Source organism: Leopardus geoffroyi, chromosome C1 (genome assembly GCF_018350155.1).
Source record: "Leopardus geoffroyi isolate Oge1 chromosome C1, O.geoffroyi_Oge1_pat1.0, whole genome shotgun sequence".
NCBI lineage: Eukaryota > Metazoa > Chordata > Mammalia > Carnivora > Felidae > Leopardus > Leopardus geoffroyi.
Window position 1 is genome coordinate 58,279,433 of NC_059328.1, and position 24,413 is coordinate 58,303,845.

Here is a 24,413-nt window from a genome sequence, read left to right on the forward strand (position 1 = left end):
CTGATTAGGGAATAAGATTGCAGAGGCAATGATGATGTCCCATGTACCTTAGTATTTCCTAATTTCCCCTCCCCTTTCCTTACTGGCACCTTTCCTATTCTTTACAGAAAGCATGCTCTCAATATACACATGCTGAATAAAAAACTTATGGGAAAGTATAGATTAGAAATGACTTCATTAAGGAGCTGGGCCTTCAGAGCAACAGATTTCAGTTGATGAAGTAGGAAAAACATATGCAAAGGGACACAGATTAAAAATTAACACTGGGTTTCATGCTTATAAAATGAGTTTAATCTGTTAATGAAGACTCAAAGACCAAGAATAAATTCACAAAAAAGTCACCAAAGGCCCTACCACAGAAAAATAAAAGGTGATACATAGTAACAAACAAACAAACAAATCTATGAATGTTCTTCTATAAACTCACTGAGCGCCAGGAATGAAGTCTACCCCTTCTCTCTTTAGAAAATTGTAAATTAGAAATATTATACCTCAAAATTCTGTTCCATTATGTTTCCACCTTTACTCAAACTCTCCATAATGGCCTTATTTCGAAGAATATCTTCTTCACTAAGATGCTCTCTTCTTTTTCTTGATTCTAAAACAAGTCCATTCACCAGATAAAAGTCTGCCAAAAAGTTTCCTACTCTTTCCTAAAACAAAATTAAATAATCAAAATAATAAAACATTCAAATATTTCAGAATAAGAAAACAAATTAAGTTTATCTTAGATCAAAAAGAAAGTTTCAAAGTAATACACAATGTTTTTCCATAAACATGTAACATTTAGATGAAAATAAATATTCACTTGGTACTTGAACTTAACAAATTATTTTATACATTTTATTAAATTTAAGAATATATATACAATTACACATTTAAAATTTGTAAAGGAAAATTTAAAACACCCAAGATGTATGGTAGTTAATCTGCAAATGAATTAAATCTAAATAGAAATACCACATAGTATTCCTTTAAAATCTACTCCCAAGTAGCACAAAGCTATCTGAAAACTTTATTTAGCTGATAGTCAAACACCATGAGTAACAAGGAGGGGTCAGGGATAATTACTGTTCCCATTTTATAGATAGAAAAAAAAAGTGGAATAAAAAGAAATAATCTAAATTACATAAGAATCTCTAGCATAACTAGAATTAATTACCTGTTCCAATACTCTATTCTCTAACAGGATCAAACTTCAAGTTACAGCTGCTTGCTGCTTTCAATAAAGAAGAGAGAACAACAGAATAGTTTTGCTCACCAATACAATTACAATTAAGTGCTTACATTATGGATTAGGGATAGGGAAACTCAAGTGATATAAATGATATCAAGAAAAGAATTATTTCCTTTCAATGAAGTCCTTCTTCAACATTAACCTTCACCTTTTTCAGACCCATGGGTGGTCAGTTTCAAACAGCTTACTACAAAAAACATGATCAATAACTTACTGAAAACAAGCTTCTCATTTCTACCTGCATGCAAATCACTTGGTCTCCATCTTCTGATGTTTCCTGGCATTCCAAAACTATGTGTTTAGAGTTATTTCCATGTCCACCTTGTTTTTGGTGGCCTCCTTACCAGTCACCAAAAAGTAAGGCATTCTGCACCTGTTTCTACCTACAAAATGGGAACCATAAGTATTACTGACTCCCTCCTTACCTGTCAAAGATTTAAGAAGATCACCTAGACGCTGTTCAAGAGCTTTGAGCTGCTTAGCAGTAGTACTAGATGAATAGCAGCTTCAATTTTTATCTTCTCTTGAGGTGATCCTCTAATGCTGTCCAGAAGAACAGAGTACAAACAAATAAGACTTCAAGCCAACAAAGGGATTGCAGTGTAGGAGCTCACAAATAGGAACCTATAATACTATTTGTTGCCAAACAGGCTTAGAGAAGAAAGTTGAGGAGCCTATATCTAAAAGTGAGAATTTTTCTGTGGCTGAGAAATACTCAGGTGATAATTCTCACTTTTTGAAATCTTCTAATGAGAAAGAATTTATTAAAAGTAAATTATCATATCAATAAAAATTTTAAGTGTATATTCTTCATAATCCAGCCATTCCATTTCTTGCTGTCTATAATAGACAATGAAAGGGCATGTAAATGGATGATAAACACAACATCATTTATGATGGCAGAAAACTGGACACAAATGTGTGTTATTCATCAAAATGTCCATAAATAAGAGACTGGATAAATAAACTACAATCCATACTATGGAATACTATGCAGTTGTTAAAAAGAATGAAGTGGCACTACTGATAAGAAAAAGCTTCTAAACAAACTAAAAAGTGGGAAAAAAAGGTCCAAACCAGTAGATATAACACTAGAAAAAAATAAAGAAATATCAACAACTAAAGCTACATATTACTAGGGATACATATTTATGAATGCAGAACATAAAAAAAAAAGTTGAGTATACTAATGGATAATCCTTTACAAAGGGCTCTGGGGACTGAGTACTCGTAAAGGGGTACTTTATAACTTTATGTATAAGGTTGTATGGTGATTAATTTTGTATCAACTTGGCTAGACTATGGTGCCCAGCTGTCTGGCTTAACATGTCTCCATGTTGCTATGGAGGTATTTTTTAGATGTAATTAACAGTTAAATCACTAGACTTAGAATAAAGTAGATTACCCTCCACAATGTGGGTAGGCTTCATTCAAACAACTGCCAACCTTAAGAGCAAAGACTAAAATTTCCCAAAGGAAAAGAAATTCTGCCCCAAGGCTGTGACACAGAAACCCTGCCAAAGATTCTAGCCTGTAGATTTTAGACTCAAGGCCACATCAACTCTTACCTGAATTTCTGACCTGCTAGAGTGCTCTACAGATTTCAGAGTGGCCATCACCTATATTCACATAAGTCAATTCCCTTAAATAAATCAATCTCTTCCATACTCCTCCCTCCTTCTCTCTCTATATCCATAGATTTATATAGAGATATACATATATCTACATAGAGATACAGACAGAGATCTACTGATTTCCTCAGAGAACTCTAATACAAGCTGTTTTTATTTTTCCAGGAAGAATATGTCCATTTCTACCATGTGTAATAAAACATAATTTTTAATACATAATTTTTAAAAGCAATAAATCTTGGCCTTCATCTATATGATGATTTATTCTTAACTTTAAAACTTTACCAAATGCTTCTTCATATGTCTAATTAAACATTTTTAACATATTTTGAATAGTCTTATATAACCTCTTGCTGGCAGGTGAAATGGGAATTATGGAAAGAATTTACAATTCACTAATGAGGGAATCTCCATGGAAATTTAATTTAATGACAGTGTTATAGAAATGTAAGCTTATTTAATTTTAGTCATATATATGGACTACTGAGAAACAGATTCTGAGTGAGTAAATAGTTTTGAAGTCAATGTGGAAACAATAAAAAGGTCCAGGGAAATGAATTCAAAAGTGTATCCCTCTTAATGGTCTTCTTAAAGAATAAAAGCATTAGAAATATAATAGAACCATGTGAAGACACTGTTCCCTGTAAATAACAAGGCAGTTGACATCAAGAATCTTTCCCAACATAAAATTCAAATGAGCTAAACTTTCTCTCCTGGCTTCTGTAAAAATAACTTCCAACTCTGTAAACAACCATTATAATTCCCTATCTTTGATTCAAGGAGGAGAGAACAAACTACTGGAAAATAAGTCAGTAAGCTTCCTACACCTCCACCACATTATTTTGGCAACATTAAAAAATAAACAATTTTTTAAACTGAAAAATCAAGATTGGCACATACTGTTTTATCTTCCCGAAAAAGCCATCCTGTTTGGGCACGTGTGAAAGAAATTGATTTGGTTGATAAAGTTGCAGAGTAAATATCACTACTCATTAAGATGTCAACCTCTTCTTCTGTTTCCATCTCTGATTCCTGCAGTGGGAACAAAAGTTAAATATAAAAATCTATGTTTTCAAAGGTTATTAGTACTACATATGAAAATAATCAATAATTAAAATGTTACAGATTTCAAAAAACAAAAGGTCAGATTCTAAAAAATGTGAAGTACTACTTATCCTAAAAACCAATTACAGAAGTTTAAACTCCATATATCTAACTAAGTTAGAATTATGATTAATTATAAGTCTATATATACAGGGTACATGAAATACAATACTTTGTGTTCAAAATATGTCATGGAAACAATACTGACTTATCCATTACAGAAATATAGAGTATGTAGAGCAATTTTAAAAGATTAAGAATTAAGTTGACAGGTCTGAGACAAAATTCCCATATAAAGGTTTTTTTTTAATACAGATGAATCTTAATTCTTTTTTCATCCAAAGACCCACCACTGTCATTTGAGCCTTTCTTTCCTAATAGCTATAAAATGGAAGGAAAGGGGAGATGAGGAGAGAAGGAGAGAAGAAAGGAAGGAAACTTTCTCTATATTCCTTATAGAAAGAAATGGAATCTGAAAATATCAACCCATGGTTTCTAAACTTAGTAAGTAGTCTTATTTCAAGTTTATCCTCTACATATTCCCCAGGGCTGGCATATAATAACTGATTTTTTTGTTGTTGTTTATTTTTTATTTTTGAGAGAGAGAGACAGAGCATTAGCTGGGGAGGGGCAGAGAGAAAGGGAAAAAACAGAATCCAAAGCAGGCTCCATCCAGGCTCCGAGCTGTCAGCCCAGAGCCTGAAGTAGGGCTTGAACTCATTAACAGAGATCATGACCTGAGCCGAAGTCAAACACTTAACCGACTGAGCCACCCAGGCACCCCTGATTATTATTGTTTTAAAAGAGAAAAAAAAAGATTTGTGCTTGCTTCAGAGGCAGAAGACTTACTGATCAGGTATGGGACAGTAAATGAGTAGGTATAAAATGAGGTTCTGTCCTGTAACAGGCCAAGAGAGAGAATCTCTGATACTTTAAGACTACAGTGTCCTGGGGGGGGGGGGGGGGGGGGGGGGAAGGAAGAGAGAAAAGGCAGAAACTGGGGAATGAGAATTGTCCATAGGATTTACATCCTGATTTCTAACTTCCTGAGAGGTCTGTTTTCTATTCTTCCCCACCAAACTTCACCCAGATTTAGTCCATTTCTGAATCTATGGAACTACAGAAAAAAACAGCAATACCTTGGGACTGCAATAGTACCATTTCCTGCACACTTACAAGAGAAAAATGAAAAATCTTGATATTAATGCTAAAGCTAAAGAGGTAAAAACGTAGTCCCAGTGAACAAACTAATTCTGAACACAATTTTCTAAAGAAAAACTTTGGCTGTCATAGGTTGCATAGAACTAACTGTTAAACATTGTTTCAAATGTGTTATAAATCAATTAGGATTTTATGTATTAGCTTGCGAACAACACTTTAGATAAATAACACTATCTATGAAGAAACGTGCCTTAACTTTTGAAAACCCTCTTTTCAAATAAACTTTTGGAACAGAACTCTTCTATAAAATCATAGACTGACCATCTCCTAACCACATCATTGAAAAAGACCAATTGTTGATTCATTCATTCAACAAACATTTATTGAACAGCTATTATTTATGTATATTAGTATAAACAACTACTCCCTGTTTGAGGATTAATGTTTAAAATCTAGCTTTGCTGTATTTTTTTAGGCATAAAACACACACACACATACCCTAAATACCAATCCTTTAGTGATCTCATTGATACTATAACATTAGCTAATACTTATATAAATAGCCTTAATCTCTGGCTTCTATTTCAATACCATGTTTCTAGCTCATTTGTTGCCTAGTTAGCTATCCTGTTGTCTTTAACATGCAAGAGCTCAAATTATTTAACAAATTATCCGAGAGTCTAGAATAAAGGCTGGTAAACTACGGCCAGTAGGGCAAATCCAGTGTACCACCTGTTTCTATAAATAAAATTTTATCGGAGTCTAGCCATACTCATTTAAATACTGTCAATAGTTGTGACAGAGACCATCTGGTCCAAAAATATATCTAAATATCTGAAACATTTACTGTTTTCCCCTTTACAGAAAGAGTTTGCCAAACTCTAGCCTAGAATGCACTGATGCAAAATATTAGGAACCAGAGAATACAACGAAAAGAACCACAGGGAACAGAGTAAGAAAGACATATAAATGAATATAGCATTAGAAGCTCTATGATACCAGATTTAGTGGGAGCATAAAGAATATAATGGTCTCCTGGCAAGGGAAGAAGTGACACTAAGTAGGTGTCCCACAAGTGTGGAAGTGGTGCAAGAAGAGCATTCCAGGAAGCAGAAACTGTGAACAATGGAATGAAGTACAATATAGCCTGGCACATCTGAAAAACTGTAAACAGCTCAGTAGTAAGGGTATCTAAGATAGCAAGGTAAAAACAGGGCAGAAAAGTGAGCAAAAGCCACATCACAGAAGGTTCCATGCCAGGCCAAGGAATTTGGATTTCATTCTTTAGGAAATAAAGACCTTTTATTTATTTATTTATTTTTTTTAAGATTTTTTGTAGAAGTTTACTTATTTGGGGGTCGGGGGCAAAGAGAGAGAGAGAATCCAAGCAGAATCCACACTGTCAGCACAGAGCTTGATCTGGGGTTCAATCCCACAAACTGAGACATCATGACCTTGAGTCAAAATCAAGAGTTGGATGCTTAGCCAACTGAGCCACCCAGGTACCCCAAAATAGAGATCTTTTAAAGTACCTTTAAGGAAGGCAGATTTCATGAATTTGCTTTCAATGTTCAATCTATCTCCAATATGTGAGATAATTTAGAAGCAGACAAGAAGGGGGACAGGAAGATCATGTAGGAGACTTTTGCAATGGTCCAGTTGAGAAATAATAAATATCTGGATTGTGTCAATAATGGTATGATTAAAAAGAGGTAATAATAAGACATTAGGGAGACAGAAAGGACCACACATGTTCTCTAATTAGAACATGGAATATAAGCAAATATTTCAAAAATAACTCCGTTTTCTGGTTGAATAGAAAATGGTATCATTCACCAAAACAAGGACAATGGGAGAAAGAGCAGGTTTGGAGTTTGGAGAGGAAAAAAGGAATTTACTTTTAGATGAGCTGAATTTTGAGGTACCTGGGAGACCTACATGATATCCATGGGGAATTTAAGTAGACAGATCTCCATTTAGAGATCTACCTGGTAGAAATATATATTTGTGAATCATTACTTATAGCAGGGAATGAGAACCATATTGAGGATGCAAGAGGTGGCAGAGAAAAGGGAATAGGAAAAAAGGATAAGAAGAGAAGGGAAAAGAACCACCGACCAAAGTCAAATCCTAAGAAAATGAAAATTTTAAGAACTGAGTTACCAATCATAGCAAATACTTCAAAGAAGTTCAATAGATGGTTGAAGCAAGTACACTGATTATAGCAAACAAACATCATGTAAAACCCCAAACCTATTTCCATTTCCAGATCTCCTAATTCTAACCTTGGCACCACCATGATTCTACTCTTCAAGATAGAAGCACTACACTCACCCTTAAATCTTTCCAATTCTTAATTCACTACACTCAAACTACTAGCAAGTCATAGTCTTTCATTCTGGGAAATGTATGTCATAATCTCTGTCTTAAGTATTCACTGTACCATCCTGGTCAAGATCCTTACCACTTCTCACCTGTAGAACTGTAAAAATGTCTTCCATAAATTCCCTGCCTCCAATGTCTCCCTTTTCCAATCCATCTTACATACTAGTTGTGTGATCTTGGAAATGTCATTTAACATCTATAAATCTTAATTTTCTAATCTGTAAAATGGGGAAAATAAAACCATTTGCTCTGATAGGTTATTTTAAACATTTAATGAGTAAAGCTGCAAAGCACTTAAATTACTTGTGGATCAAATCAACAATATGACTCTCTGGGGGCTCCTGGGTGGCTCAGTCAGTTAAGGATCCGGCTTCAGCTCAGGTCATGATCTCAGGGCTTGTGAGTTCGAACCCCGCATCAGGCTCTGTGCTGGCAGTTCAGAGCCTGGAGCCTCTTCAGATTCTGTGTCTCCCTTTCTCTCTGCCGCTCCCCCATGCATTCTCTTTCTCTCTCTCAAAAATAAACATTAAAAAAAATATATGTGGGGTGACTAGGTGGCTCAGTCGGTTAAGCGTCCGACTTCGGCTCAGATCATGATCTCACGGTTTATGAGTTTTGGCCCCACATCGGGCTCTGCACTGACAGCTCGGAGCCTGCAGCCTGCTTCGAATTCTGTGTCTCCCTCTCTCTCTCTGCACCCCCCCCCCCTCACCGCTCACACTCTGTCTCTCAAAAATAAATAAATGTTAAAAAACATATATATGACTCTCTGGGGTTGCCTGGATGGCTCAGTTGGTCAAGCATCTGACTCTTGGTTTCTGCTCAGGTCACAACCTCACAGTTAGTGATTTCGAGCCCCGCATCAGGCTCCATGCTGGCAGTGCAGAGCCTGCTTGAAATTCTATCTCCTTAACTTTATGACCCTCCCACACTCTGTCTCTCAAAATAAATAATAAATAATTTTTTTTAAATCTTAAAAAAAAAAGAATATGACTCTCTGTTGCCAACTACAGCAGATCCTAGTATGTGGCTTTTAAAGCGTTTCATAAACCACACTCCCATGCTCAATAAGAGATCTTCACCGCAGTCAGATCTCTTTCCTCAAACAGACCATTCTCATTCCCATTTCCCTGAATTTATTTATCGCTTTTCTTCCATAAGGAATACCTCCTTTTTCTTCCCTCTACCAATCTAAATTTTCATTGCTCACTGCCAGTTAGGAAACTATGTCAGTATTGAATAATAATATTTAATATAAATGCATATAAGATAATTATAGATACCTTAATAAGATAATTAAGGTCTCATGAATACATATGGTAGTAGGAAGGTCTAATCTAAGAGATATTAAGAAAGGAGCCACAAGATATGATGAATGACAACATGGGGAAATGAAGTGTTGAAAAATAAAAACAAAAGAAAAGCAACAGTGGCAAAATAAGATGGTAACTTAAAAACATTTTTCAGGCTATCAATGATACAAAGATACAGGAAAAGCTTTTTCTTGGTTTATAGTAGGGAAATGGCCATCCAGGGAACAAAGGATAAAAATAATGTATATATGTTTTTCAACGGTGGTTGTGGAAACAATACCAACAGGGAAATATGATGTGACAGAAGGAAGATAATTTTGTATTCTAAGATGGAAAAGATAGAGAAAAGTAGCCAGAGTTAGGGATAGTAAAAGAGTACAAAAAGAGTGACAGACAGCCAAAAGAGGTGTTGCTATTAAGGAAACAGAGATTGTCAGCAAAATTAAAAGAAGCTAAGGTAGCAAGATAATAAATGGTAAAAGGGCCAGCACAAGTTCAACAAATGAGAGCTACAAATGAGAACTAAGAGAAGTTGGAGATCCTTTAACCAGGAGATCATCAGTGAATTATGAAGAAACAATCTCATTGGAATGCTCAGGATGAAGACCAGAAAATTAAAAAAAAAAAAAAAAAATTTAAAGCTAGTAGTAAAGAAATGAAAGCTTTGGGAATGAACCATCTCACCTATACTTTATGCCTTTTAAAACAATTACACTGAGGCTTGGTTGCATACATACATTTTTACAAAAGCATTTAGAGGAACACTGATAAGACGACATGCTCACCTCATGGTGTATTCGCTGATAAACTTTTTGTTCATTGTCTAATACTACAAAAGATTCAGAGGGTGCCGCATCCCCATTGAAAATGAAGCTTAAATCCCCTCGTTGGCACTTCATGTCAGTAAAGTCTATGAGAGTAGTGTCAAGCCTGTGAAAGATGGGTAGATGAGAAATCCTGACAAATAAAATTTTGATAAAACTCCATAATAATTAAACAAGCTTCATTGCTTCTACCAAGGTACTAATACCATACTTCAAAGTCAAATTTACTGTTAAGGCTAAAGTATTTTATTTAAAAACACTGAAAGAATATTTAAATAATATTCCATTTTTCCTATAGTTCATTTTCTGAATAAATCCTTCATTAATCCAGCAAAAAAAAAAAAAAAATATATTGTTTCCATATTGTTCAAGTATTTCCCTAACTATACCCTTGTTCCCTACCATTTCCCTTACTGCAGCTACTCCATAAAAGTTACTTCAACTGTGAAGGGCATAAAAGGAAAGTAAACTTGTCTAACATTCTTTGATCCCAATAAGACCATGCTGCTAGCTCAGCAGAGTATATAGAAAGGGTACAGAAATGGCTGGACCACATTCTTAGATTAAGGACTGTGTTTCCAATCTTGCTCTTTTGATCTACTACATCTATGCCTTATGCTGAGCCATCTGATACCAAACCTTGCTTCATCCTTCAACTAGATAAATCATTTAACTTACTCCAAATTCTTGTCCTGTTTGACTCTCTGATTCAGATTAGCATTCTTTCCCAACATCTCCACAGCCTAAAAATTTATGGATCATTACTGTATCAAAGATTCACGGACTTAACATACTTGTATGTTTATCGTAGTCTTTAGTAACCAAGACCTGGCATGGTCTAGCTCAATGGATCGGTCTCAAATAAATTCCACAAACCACTGTTTGCTGAAATTAGGGAGAATACTAGAATGGAAAACTTCACAAGTACCCTAAAATGTTTCAATCTTGTACCAAACTTTGTAGGAGATCCCATTAGGATCTCTCTTACTGGTTGCTCAAAATATAGTCCTTAATTGAAAAAATGGGTTGACAAAGCAGTTAAGAGATGCTGATCACACCCTGGCTGCTGAGTTTCTAAGAATTCATTACCTTGTAAGTTATTCAATTCTCATGCTAGACTAGGCAAAGGGAATGAGCATTCTTGGTTTCCCTACACAGAAAAAAATCTGAGAACTGGAACATATCTTATATGCTGCATCAAAAAGAGTAACTAGGGTCAGATATAATTTATCAACAAAACTAGTACCTTTTAAAAGTGAAGGTGATACCATTAATAATTTTGCCAGGACAATAGCGATGAATCAACAGCAAACAAGGAAGTATGGTTACCTTATGTATAAGGGCCTCCTTTCTGAGCCATATAAAATATATACACCCCTCAGAATGAAATCAAGAAGCCCTAAAAAAAGCAAGTCACCAACTCCTGTAGGAGTGAATCCTGCCTGCTGCTTTATAGCTGAATTCTAGCTCCTGGTTCACCTCCAGGGGCCAGCCTGTACTACTGAACACATCCTGTTACTACTTGTACATGTGGCGTAAGAAAATAATTGCCAGTAAAAGAGGCTCATCCCCTACCTCTGTAAGATGTGGGCTACTGAATATCAAAAAGGAACAGATAATTTTATATCAGTGATCTATGTGGACTTCAAGCTGCAGCTACCAGAAAACTCTATACCTCACATAAAAGACGAAATGAAACAGAACAATCTTCTGCATCCATTTCCTTCTTGCCCATCCTGGATGAGAGTGGTAGTGGGTTGGTAGTGGATGTAAGCGTAGTGAAGGGAGAGATACACAGAGACAGAGACAGAAAGACAAAGACAGACTGACATGGTGACATTTGAAACCTTAGATCTAGCTCGACCTAAAATGAGTCATAGTCAATTTTTATTTCATTTGTTTTTATAATTTGCAACTGAAAGAAGACAGTCTAATGCATCTTCTACAATATCCCTGACATATTAGATGATCTACTAAGCTTTATTACACATGCCTTATAATGACATAACTTGTCATGATGGTATTTTAAATTATTAACTAGTCCTTGCTTTAAGCCTATGAGTCTAAATATATTCTATTTTTACCATGTAATTAGCCATTAAAAATATATAATTATACAAATGCAAAGATTGGAACTAAAAATGTTCAAAACAATCAATAGAAAATGTTGTTTTTAAGATAAAAGCTTGGAGAATGCCAAATAACACTGCAAAAGGACATAATAGAGGTTTGCCTTGAGACAAGAAAAGCCTGAAATGAGGCAAAGTTTGCAAACTTTGCTCTAATCATTTCAGTCAGCGCTCATAAGATTACCTCATAATTATTAATAGTGAAAATGTTAATATTCTCAACAATAAAGTTGCTCATACTTTCCTACTTCCACTAAAGTATTAATTTCTCCTTGGTATCAGAAAAGGTATTTTAAATGATCACATGGCTGTCATGAAATAAAAGTAAACTTTAAAGATTTCTGTGAACAGACTTTAAAATTCAGTTTCATTTGAAGTGATGTTTAAAAAAAACTAATCGGACGTGCCTCGGTGGCTCAGTTGGTTTAAGCATCTGACTTCAGCGCAGGTCATAATCTCAGAGTTCACGGGTTCAAGCCCTGCATCGGGCTCTGTGCTTTCAGCTCAGAGCCTGGAGCCTGCTTCAGATTCTGTGTCTCCTTCTCTCTCTGCCCCTACCCTGCTCATGCTCTGTCTCGCTCAAAAATAAACATTAAAAAAAATTATAAATAAAAACTAATCATCTCATGATGTTTACATTTGAAGGTTTTTATTTAATGTTAATGGATTATTTTTCATTAGATTCTTCTCATCTATGCAAAAAACTTTTGCAATATGTCCTAAAAGCCAGCCTCTCCATTAACCTGGTAAACTTCAGTAACGACAGCTTTAGAACCTATCACATCTCTCCTTTATCCTCAGCTGCTTTAAGTCCCAGGTCTGAGTATCTTGCTAAATTACAGGAGCTTCCTCTTTTTTTTCTAAATTTATTTATTTATTTTGAGAGAGGAAGAGAGACAGACAGACAGACAGACAGATAGTACTAGTGGAGGAGGGGCAGAGAAAGAGGGAGAGATAATCCAAAGCAGATTCCATGCTGTCAGCACAGAGGCTGGTGAGGGGATTGAATTTACCAACTGTGAGAACATGAAATCAAGATTCAGATGCTTAACTGACTGAGCCACCCAGGCACCCCTAAATTATAGTAACTTCCTTTTAATCTATTCTCTGACACAATTATTCTCCTTCAGGCTTTTATTCTTATGTCTCTATTTTAACCATTTGCAGCTTTACTACCTGTATTTATTATGTAATATGCATCATATCATTTACTTTTAAAAGTCATATATAAATATGGGGCGCCTGGGTGGCGCAGTCGGTTAAGCGTCGACTTCAGCCAGGTCACGATCTCGCGGTCTGTGAGTTCGAGCCCCGCGTCGGGCTCTGGGAGCCTGGAGCCTGTTTCCGATTCTATGTCTCCCTCTCTCTCTGCCCCTCCCCCATTCATGCTCTGTCTCTCTCTGTCCCAAAAATAAACGTTGAAAAAAAAAAGAAAAAAAAAATTAAAAAAAAAAAAAAAAGTCATATATAAATGTGAAATAATTTTTTAAAGCCTCCTTTTTTTTCTAGGAATCAAATAGAACTAACACTAACATTTTTTAAAGTAGCACAAGGAATATAATAATATTCTCCCAAATTATCTGCTACCTTTGGCAAGCACCTATAGTAAACATTTCTAAATTGATGAGTAATTTTTGACAAAATCATATATATCGTTAATAGGTTGCTTAAGTAAATCTACATAATTATCAAATCCTTTCCTACTTTTTTTTTCCATGTTTTTCTGCATTTTGCAAGGTTTCTAATAATGACCATGAATTTAATGTACATAAGCACTTTCATAATAAGAAACATCATTAGAGGTTATTTTTTAAAAACAAAAACCTGAAACTTCTACCTTACTCAAATTCTATTTCTTGAGAACAAATACCCTAGAACTTACTTTCAACTAAAGATTATCTCTTCACTAAAATTCAATATATCTCATAATAAATCTCAGAGTTGACTCTAAAACTTCTGCCTTGTGACATGGTAAGAACAAACATGAAGTCAGAGGTCCTGGCCCAGCCATTAATTCGCAACATGCTCCTATAAAAATCACATCACCTCTCTGAATTTTCTCATCTATAAAATAAAGAGTTTATATGAAATGATCTTTCAAGATACTTCCAGTTCTAGACCCTAACATGTCCAAATTAATATTCTAGAGATATGCAAAATTATAGGGATAGATATACAAAATTATATATAATTTATAAATATACTAAAATATGTATATATATATATAAGTTGGCATATTTGCCAGTTTTATATATTTACATATGTATAATTTATAAACATACCTGTATTAATATAAAGACATAAAGAATGATAAAAGTAAATTTTGAAAGGAGTAAAATAAAAAATTTCCCATTAGATCGAAAAGTCAATATTAATTTTAAAAAGAAGAAAATTAAAATTAGCCTTCAAGTTTTTACTAGAAGGAACAGATGATTAGATGAATGGATGGATACAGGAGGGAAGGGTATGAGAGGGTTGGGAAAAAAAGGACAAGAGTTGTGTCTTCCTTATGGGTCACTTATTCTTTAAAAAAAGTCAGGATCAGAGAGATAACCATCTTAAATCTTCTCAGTATTATACCATGATATTCACTGTTTCCCTGCTAGCTAGTCTGTAGTTGAATTAGAATTAATACCTTTGTTTTAGTCAAGATTTTATGTCTTTGGTTCCTTATCTGTAGGATGTCTCAAATAAGATAAAATAGTGTAAATATATAACAGCATGTTTAAGTTATAAAATATTACATTCAAATGTAACCTATTACTACAGAAAGAAAAGCTTCCTATAAATCTCAATTTTCTGTTACTCAGAAAAAAATCAAATCACCTTACCTGATATTGATACCTTGTTTGTATATCTTACATGCATCAGAAGGCAGAATTCGGGAAAGTAAAGGCACTGTATTTTTAAAAAGAAAAGATAAAAAATAACTACCTGAAGTTCTGAGACACTACAAATTTCTTAATTAGAAAAAGAGTAATGTAAATATTCTACTATTTCACTAAAATTGTAACAATTTTCCTTTAAAATCGTTTTTTCCATTTAAAATAGCATATAAGGCAATTTTGAGCAACTTCAAATATCTACTATTCAATTGTAATTGCTGTGTAGTTCACCATTCTGCCCATGCATCCACCCATCAACACACACAAAGTAGCAGAGTCAATACAATGCCACTTTGGGGTACATATTGTAGGACATTATCATAGATGAGAAAACAGTGCCCTATGGCAACTAAACCATCAGGAATGGGTAACCTGATGGACCTGGATCCTATCTACTCCTATAAATACAATTTCATTAAATAGCAGGAGAGCAATAGAGCAATTTGCATTTTCCAATTCTACGATGACTTTTCCTCCCTCATGTAAACTGAACAATCAAGTTCTCTATATCTTAAATTATCACAGCATAATCTGAGAGTTTAACACAGCACTCCAAAAGTAGCATAATTCACTGAACTTAACAATGAACAGTCTGTACATTTTAATTTTGGTTTTGCTGTCATTTACTCCTTGATCTTAAGAAAAGTTTCTAAACCTAAAGTTTTCCATTTATAATATACAAATAACAGTCTCAAAAATGGATATTTTGTAGATTATGAGATAAAGAAACTTTAAAAACTACTAGTTTTTCTGTTGAAAAGTGCTATATACGTGATGCTAAACTTGAAGTCATGATTATGATACTATAAATTACTTAACGCTTTTACGGTATATAAAGGACTTCCTTCAAAAAATAATTTCACTTCATCCACACATAAACAAAGTTTGTAATATCTGGGGCAGTTATTATTCCCATGTAAAAATGAAGACACTGAAGGGGGTCCCTGAGTGGCTCAGTCAATGAAGCATGACTCGGTTTCAGCTCAGGTCATGATCTTACAGTTGTGAGATCAACCCCTATATCAGGCTCCTTGCCCAATAGCATGGAGCCTGCTTAGGATTCTCTCTCTGCCCCTTCCCCGTTCAAGCTTGTGAGCGTGCGCATGCTCTCTCTCCATCTCTCTCTCTCAAAATAAATAAATAAACTTAAAATAAAATAAAGAAACTGAGGCCCATGAAAGACATGTGATTTGCCACATCAAATAGGAGCCATGACTTCTGATTCCAATTTAAAGGTTTTCTATATCTAAAAACCTAAGGTGGAATAGTTTAGTTGCCTTCAGATTTGCTGTTAACCAAGTCTGAGGCTATTTTCAGCCAAACACTAAATACAACAGTATGAGAAAGGGTGTGCATGCTCCACTACCTCTAAATTAAACCTAATCCTGGAGCTCAATATTTCTTAACTTCCTCTTATTTCTGGGTTGCCTTTTTTTTTTTTTAGTATTAGAGTTTAAAAAAAAAAAAACTGTCATGTTTATTTAGCATTTTATGTTTGAAAAGGGAATTTATAAGTTCTCCCTTCTTCATTTTTTTTTTTTTTTTTTAAGTAGGCTCCACGCCCAGTGTGGGGCTTGAACTCACAACCCTGAGATTAAGAGTCACATGCTCTACCAACCAAGCCAGCCACATACCTTGATATTAGGAGTTTTGACAATGGAAAGAATCATGCCTAAACTCTAGAAAAAAGCTTACTAATCAAATCTAACAATAGGGATCATTCAGAGCTTTTTAACCCCAAGTGTCTAAATTAAATGTAGCCAATGAGTTTAGTTTTTAGAATTATACATGCCATCTAACCATCAGGTGCTAATAGTTTTGACATGAAAGCAGTAAAATCTTTTATCAACAATGAAACAGATGTGCTGACTTTTTTCTATCAATCCTCAAAGAAGCAGTACTTTTAACAAATACCTCAATGGTTACATCATGAATTTGATTACGCAACATTTATAAATATATTTATAACTACAGATATTTGCACAATTTCAGCAGTGATTACATCCATTTCCATTGCTTCATATAACTGAAATGTTACTTTTAAAATATTTTAGGGGCGCCCAGGTGGCTCAGTCGGTTGGGCATCCGACTTCGGCTCAGGTCATGATCTCACAGTTTGTGAGTTCGAGCCCCGCGTCAGGCTCTGTGCTGACAGCTCAGAGCCTGGAGCCTGTTTCAGATTCTGTCTCCCCCTCTCTGTGCCCCTCCCCTGCTCCTGCTGTGTCTCTCTCTCTCAAAAAATAAATAAACATTAAAAAAAAAATTTAAAAAAAAATAAATAAATAAAATAAAATAAAATAAAATAAAATAAAATAAAATAAAATATTTTAAAACAGGGGTGCCTGGGTGGCTCAGTTGGTTAAGTGTCTGATTCTTGATTTCTGCTCAGAGCATGATCTCACTGTTTCATTAGTTTGAGCCCCATGTCGGGCTCTGCACAGAGCCTGCTTGGGATTCTCTCCCTTTAGTCCTCCCCTGCTTGCGCTGTCTCTCTCAAAATAAATATATAAACTTAAAAAAAGTATTAAAATATTTTAAAACATTTGCTCAGCAAGATAAATTGACTATTTTAAATTTACACCACTAACAGTTTCTAAGAGAATCAGTTAAAAAGCCAATATACTCAAGGGACAACCTTGAATATAAGCTTACCAAGCAGGACTAGGGTTTCTAAAGATGTTAAAAAAAACAAACAAACTGGGTAAAAAAACAGTAATCAGGCTTTAAACCAATCTAACTTGGAGTTCTTTTATTATACAAAGCTACTACAAACCTTTTTCCCTCAGTGTTCTAAGACAGCTGGGCTTCTGAATGATATATAAAGCATAAAGGCAAGGTAGGCCTACAAAGTAACAAAATCATGTGTGGTTTTGATAGAGCCCAAACTAACCTGATTTGCTAGAGTTGTAACAATGTTGGAAAGAACTGATTATTTCACACATCAAAACTTTACATGTAGAGAATAAACACACTAGGAAAACTTTAATCATTGATTCTATATACATTATTATGCAACGGTTGAAGTACTTCGTCATGAACTAATATGGAATTAATGCCTAATGATACATTAAGTAAAAATGACAAATTGCATAATGATATAATGGCATGATCCCATAAAAAAAACAACTAATTCTGAGGATATATACACACATATATATGTATTCACACATATGCTGTGTAAACTTTGAAAAGGATGTGAAAGCATTCTCGTGAAACATTAACAGTGATTTTTATAGTTGTCAAATCTGATTAGTTTTATAATTATCACTGAGCATTCAAATATCTTTACATCACAAAAATTAATGCAGATGCTTAAAAAAACACATGTAAGCTCATTATATTCAAATCTATATACAGATTACATTGGTTTTAAATCTTCAAGAAAAAAAAAAAACCTAAATTTAGTTGCTTTAGTAGTTGTTTAATTAGTAAAGGTCACTAGGATCAAACTTCCTACTTAGACATGAAGGTTTTCTCCCTAAATGGACTCAGGTTTAAAATGGGGAGGAGAGAAACTTACCTTGCCAAGATAAACCATTAAATGACTGCAAAATATCTAGGGATTAAGGTTTTATAAATAATTGAAAAATTGAAACAGTGCACAACCAAAAAATATGTTAAGAGAGTAGCTATAAAGTACACAATAAAAATGGTAAAAATTATTGAAAGTTGACAAAATATACAAAATCAAATAATGTTAACCAAATTCTTCTCATTCAGGATCCGAGTACTATATTTCAAACTTCCTTAAATTCAGTAATCTAATAATCCCATAATTATTACTCTCTTCTCTTTGAGAATTGCTTATATTTAATTAATGTAATATTTAATTTCATTTGGTTAAAAAAAGGTAATTTTCAATCTTAAAAATAAGAATCTTAAAAGTTACTAATCAAGTTCGGATAACTATTACTACAGGGCTTTATAACTATTACATTCAATGTGATGAGAAATATTTAATTTTCCTTAGGGCAAGTAACAAATTTGTTGTGTTAACATTTCCATATAATAGCTATTTTTGCACTTGCATTTTTGCAAGTGCACATATTTTATAGTAAAACATAGTACACTCTTACCCCAGCTTTGAAAATCCCAGTGAAGTTCCAGATAAAAGTCACCTAGCTGAGAAACAAAATACAATTACTGAATGCACCTTAATAAGCAGTCCTTATATTTACTGAATATTTTACTTAAAAAAAAAAAATCTACCATCATTAAAGGTCTATAGACAGAAATAGAAAGTAGTTTAAAAGTTTGGAGTTGAAAGAACAAAAACATATGATTAAATAACTTAAAACATTACAATAGCACATATTATTATACTTAACTACAAAGGAAAATATGCACCAACTACGGATTTTACAAGACCATTTTAACCACACAGGAGTATCTGAAACTGACAGGCATTTAAATTTGCATCAATAAACAGTCCATTTTCCCAGCATGGCCAAAATAACAGTAACTATCGTTGTAAAAATAGCTCATAACTTTAGATGTGTTAAAAAATACAACTTCCAAAATGACTATTTGTGCAGCCTCATAACGGATTACGAAAATCACACGCTGAAATAGAAACTTTTTTCTATAAAATGGTAACACAAGTTTACTAAATCTAAAATAATATGTCATCTTATGAGATGTATAGTAAAAGTCTGAATTTTACAAAGTAGAAGTTAAAAACCAAAGCCTATAACTGTTAAGGAAACTACTGTGATCAAATATTCCCAAAAAAAATCTATCGCTTGAGATTAAAAAAAAAAAAAAAAAAAAAAAAAGGCATACTTAAGAGGAGACAGTTATCATGATAGGTCTATCTTTCTCCCACAGTTATTTCAGACATCAAAACTACAGTGTAAGAGAATAAGAGAAAACAAAGCTCTCTTCCTTTTTTGAGCCAACACACCCAGCTCCTACCATTATGAAGATAATAAGAGTTTTGTTAGATAAAGAAGATGCTGTTCCCGCTAGCAGGTAGTGGCTTCAGCTCTTAGGGAATCTTTTATTGCCATTAATTATGGCTTACCCCCTTATTCTTGGATCTCTTATCTAATTTGCTGAAAACAGTAATTCTTTATCTACCTTCCTAGTTCAAAGTAAATGGTGCTTCCCTAAAATTAAATTTATACCTTATAATCAGAGTATTTTGTTTTATCATTATTGCTTAATTCAAACAGGATTTTGACAAACCATTTCTTAACTCTTAATAATCAGTAAGCATTAGACTGCATTTTTAAAAATGCCTTAAAGTACACTTACAATTACTCTTTAGGTAAAGATCAGCAAAGAGATATAGCCTACCTCTTTCAGGGCTTTTAATAATCGAGGTCGTTTTTCTTCAACACTTTCCCTGGATTGCTGCTTAAGCTTCCTTAAAAGAGCTGTAACTAAAATTTAAAAAGTTTCAATTTGAAATAACTTTCACCATGCTAGACTGTTAATTATAGCCCAATTAAAAAGACTTATACAAAAAAAATTTTTATCATGCTAGAAAACATCACTTACTTATTATACAAAGATATATATAGATATAAATACTATATTAATAAGTTTAATAAAACTGTTATGAACCCCAAGGAAAATTGAGAAGAGACACCTCAACATGAACTTATATTCACACTAGTTTTCCTAGTTTTTAATTATCAGTAAGTATTTACGTGAGTGAGCCAAGATTTATCAATCTCAGTCAGATGATACAATGTCCTATTGTAACACTGATCTAAAAGAAGATCTCAAAGATCCCACTGGATATCACTTATATAAAAATGTAATTATTTGTAATTGTTACTGGGTGTATCTGTTCTTTTCTCACTAGAGACTGTGAGATCTCTACATCCCCACATAGCAGAAAAAACATCTCCACATCCCCACATAGCAGAAAAAAATATAAAAATGGATCCTATTTTATCTGTGAAAAGCGTTTCTGAATCTAAGAAAACCTGAAGCCCTCCATAGTATTTTCTTAATAGTTCAGATTGAGATTTAGCTACAATGCCGAAGTGCAACTCCAGCTTCACTACTTATTAGCTATATGTAAATGTGAACAAGTTACTTAATTTCCCATAATTTCAGTTTCTTTTTTTTTTTCACTTGTTAAGTAAAAATAAAATAAAATCCATGTGGAATTTATATAAAGGCTCAATATAAATTGGTTACTACTATGCCTGTAATTAAGTAAATATAATTTTTAGCTACTAGAATGAAGGTCTAAAACTGACTTGCAAAAACCAATCAATCCCTAACATGTATTGAAATAAGGGAAAATATTATACTTAAATGAAATAAACCTTACAGAAGATGAGAAGATGGAAAATATGCATTGGGGAAAAAAATGTATGTATCATTACATGCTGATTTCCTCCTAGTCCTGACATATTTTCATACATTATGTATATACATATGTATATGTACATGTATACATTCATATACATTAAAAAATGTTAGTTTTTACTATTTTATAGTATGTATTCTTATAAGCTACTTAAACCTTTATGTGGAATACAGAAGCAAAAGGTTAAAAAAAAAAAAGTAAAAAGGGTCGCTCAGTCGGTTAAGCATCCAACTTCAGCTCAGGTCAGGATTTCAGAGATCATGGGTTCAAGCCCCACATCAGGCTCTGAGCTGACAGCTCAGAGCTTGGAGCCTACTTCAGATTCTGTGTCTCCCTCTCTCTGCCCCTCCCCAGCACTCGCTTGCTCTCTCTCTCAAAAATAAACATTGAAAAAAAAATTTTTTTTTTTTTTTAAGTAAAAGGAAAGAAGACAGCAGTGAAAGCTTGGACGAGATTTGTTCTGTCCACACTGGCCAAATTAGGAAAAGCCCAGAGAAGAATCTGAAAATTAGTGTAATCTATTCTTACTTTTAACCACAGGTCTAACCATACCCCCACTGTATTCAAAAAGGCAAAAATCAAAGAGCACATTTCAGGGGCGCCTGGGTGGCGCAGTCGGTTGGGCGTCCGACTTCAGCCAGGTCACGATCTCGCCGTCCGTGGGTTCAAGCCCCGCGTCGGGCTCTGGGCTGATGGCTCAGAGCCTGGAGCCTGTTTCCGATTCTGTGTCTCCCTCTCTCTCTGCCCTTCCCCCGTTCATGCTCTGTCTCTCTCTGTCCCAAAAATAAATAAACGTTGAAAAAAAAAAAAAAATTCAAAGAGCACATTTCAATTACTCAAGGTCTTTTGGAACAAGAGAAGAGGCTGAGACCTAGAAGCCAAGGAACACGGGACCTCATCTCAGTTATACACTAGCTCTGTGACCTAGGTTAGTAGTTTCCAAATACAAGTCTACATTTCAGTGCCAAACTCTCAACTTTCCAGTGATGTGCAGCAAAATGAAAAAGACTTGGAATCAGGTTGGTGTTTCTTCTTTATTTATAAGTTATATACTTTTTTTTCAATTTAAGGACTAATCTTTATACCATTTTTTGTTTCAAAATGTCTTTTTTAAATGAAATGGTGATCACAGAAGAAAGTAATTCTCTTTTTTAAAGCTCTTAGATGCTAACGGTGGCTAGGTGACTCAGCCAGTTGAGCATCCAACTTTGGCTCAGGTCATGATTTCTAATTCCTGAGTTGGGAGTCCCATGCCAGGCTCTGTCAGCGCAGAGCCCCCCACGGGGCAGGATCTCACCAACCAAGAGATCATGACCTGAGCCGAAATCAAGAGTCTGATGCCTAACCGACTGAGCCACCCAAACACCCCTAGTAGAATTCTTTTTATAATTCTTCTCCACTCAAATACTTTAATACTTTAATACTAAGCTCAAATACTTTAATCTTCCTTGCCTTCAAGGAAGGCAATTTGCCTTCAAATTCAAACAAACCTCTGTGAATGTAAAAAATGGAAAGAATTCAATTTGTAGATAGAAAAGATAGCTTAATGAAAAGCAGAAGCCACATATTTTTCACCAGGTAAATATACTGAACTGACTAAAGGCATGCACTAAATAATAATTAGATTAGAATGCCCAAACATTATTAAAAAGATAGTGACAAAGAGATTCTTGTTCTATGAAACTTCACATTAAAAAATAACACTGTGGTGGCACCTGTGTGGCTCAGTTGGTTAAACATCTGACTCTTGATTTCGGCTCAGGTCATGATCTCGAGATTCATGGTTTCGAGCCCTGATTCGCGCTGTACTCTAGCAGCATGCTGCCTGCTTAGGATTCTCTCTTCCTCTCTCTCTCTCTCTCTCTCTCAAAATAAATAAATAAATTTTAAAAAATAAAATAAAATAAAATAAAATAAAATAAAATAAAATAAAATAAAATAAAATAAAATATCAATTCAAACCTTCTTAGAAACATACATTCAAAATGCAATTATAAAAAATGACCAATCTTTCAGGGGGAATCAGTATGTGTACTCCCATATTAGAAGAATCTCATTAGTGATGACTGATAATAAAGATAAAATTAGTTTTAGAGGATTTAAATAATATTAGAATTCACACAAAGACTCCAATGAAGAACTCCAATAAACTACAACTTATCTTTCTCTTTCCTTGTTTTCCCATATAAAGTATTTTTTAAGTATTCAGTACACCTAAATCTGGATCTTTCTGCCCTCTACTTCTTTCTATGCTCCAGAATAATTATTTCCCATTTCTTAGTTCTACCTAGATATACCACAGATAACTCAAACTCAACAAATCTAACATCAAATTAATTAAATCCCAGACTGATCTGTAACACTGGCCTGCACTGATCACTGTTCACCACTGCAACCAGCATAAAGCTGGAAAGCAACATAATCCTAAATTAATTTTAAAATAAAATAATTCCTTTTTTAATTTTTTTTTTTTTTTTTTTTTTTTAGTAATCACTACACCCAACATGGGGTTTGAACTCATGACCCTGAGATCAAGAGTTGCATGCTCTTCTGACTAAGCCAGCTAGGTGCCCCTCAAGTGAAATAATTCTAAAAAGTCTCAGATGAATAGTTTAGCATTATCTCACTGTTCTGTAGCACAAAAACTTTAGCAGAAATTAGACCAAAAAAGAAACAGATCACAGTTTTTTCTAATAATGTATAATATTAGATTATATTTTGCTAATTAGATATTTCGGTAATAATTTATAATATTAGATTATCTCTGATTTTTCAAATAATGTAACTTTCTATGCCCAGAATGTTTTAATGTAACACAAGCTATCAAAAACTTAAATCATAATACTTAAAACAATCTCAAAGTAAAGACCAATTTAACACCATTATAAACACATTCATATTTTTATACTAATATTTCTAAGTACTTAAGAGTTATATATTAATATTTCTAAATACTTAAGAGTAGCATAAGAGTTGTTACGTTTATTATCCTTTAAGTTAGCAGTTAAATATTTCCATTTCATGTGATGGGAAATGATTTTTTAAAACCACTGAAGAATTATGGATATATAATTATTCAATGATTGACAATGGAATACTATTCAGAATGTGTATCCAAGCCATCACTCTATAGAAGAAAATCACTTTAAAAGCAAACCTCAACTACTATGGGGCTCAATCTTTTAAATTAAAATCCAGTAACTGATTTTCCAGGAAAACTATTTCTTGGGCTACCCAATAGACTATAATTCCTCAAGAGCAGAGGCCATGTTTTCATTCTCTACATCTTACCCTATATACATGCTTTATAGTAAGGACTCATTAAAAATTCACTGACTCTAAATAAAAGTTATTGGGATGCCTGGGTGGCTTGATTTCAGCTCAGGTCATGACCTCACGGTTCATGAGATGAAGCC

At 34.0% G+C, this 24,413-nt stretch overlaps 1 protein-coding gene across 3 annotated transcripts in view; it reads right to left on the reverse strand.

The window, feature by feature from the left end:
- ANKRD13C (ankyrin repeat domain 13C) overlaps nucleotides 1-24,413 on the reverse strand; it is a 121,976-nt gene that overhangs the window by 54,687 nt on the left and 42,876 nt on the right. For all 3 annotated transcript variants that reach the window (XM_045477822.1, XM_045477820.1, XM_045477821.1), the window contains exons 4-9: nucleotides 19,968-20,053; nucleotides 18,746-18,791; nucleotides 14,616-14,682; nucleotides 9,617-9,761; nucleotides 3,769-3,900; nucleotides 492-653 (exon numbers count right to left, since the gene is read on the reverse strand). In XM_045477822.1, coding sequence (XP_045333778.1) covers nucleotides 492-653; nucleotides 3,769-3,900; nucleotides 9,617-9,761; nucleotides 14,616-14,682; nucleotides 18,746-18,791; nucleotides 19,968-20,053 — 638 coding nt within the window. The remainder of the gene's footprint in view (nucleotides 1-491; nucleotides 654-3,768; nucleotides 3,901-9,616; nucleotides 9,762-14,615; nucleotides 14,683-18,745; nucleotides 18,792-19,967; nucleotides 20,054-24,413) is intronic.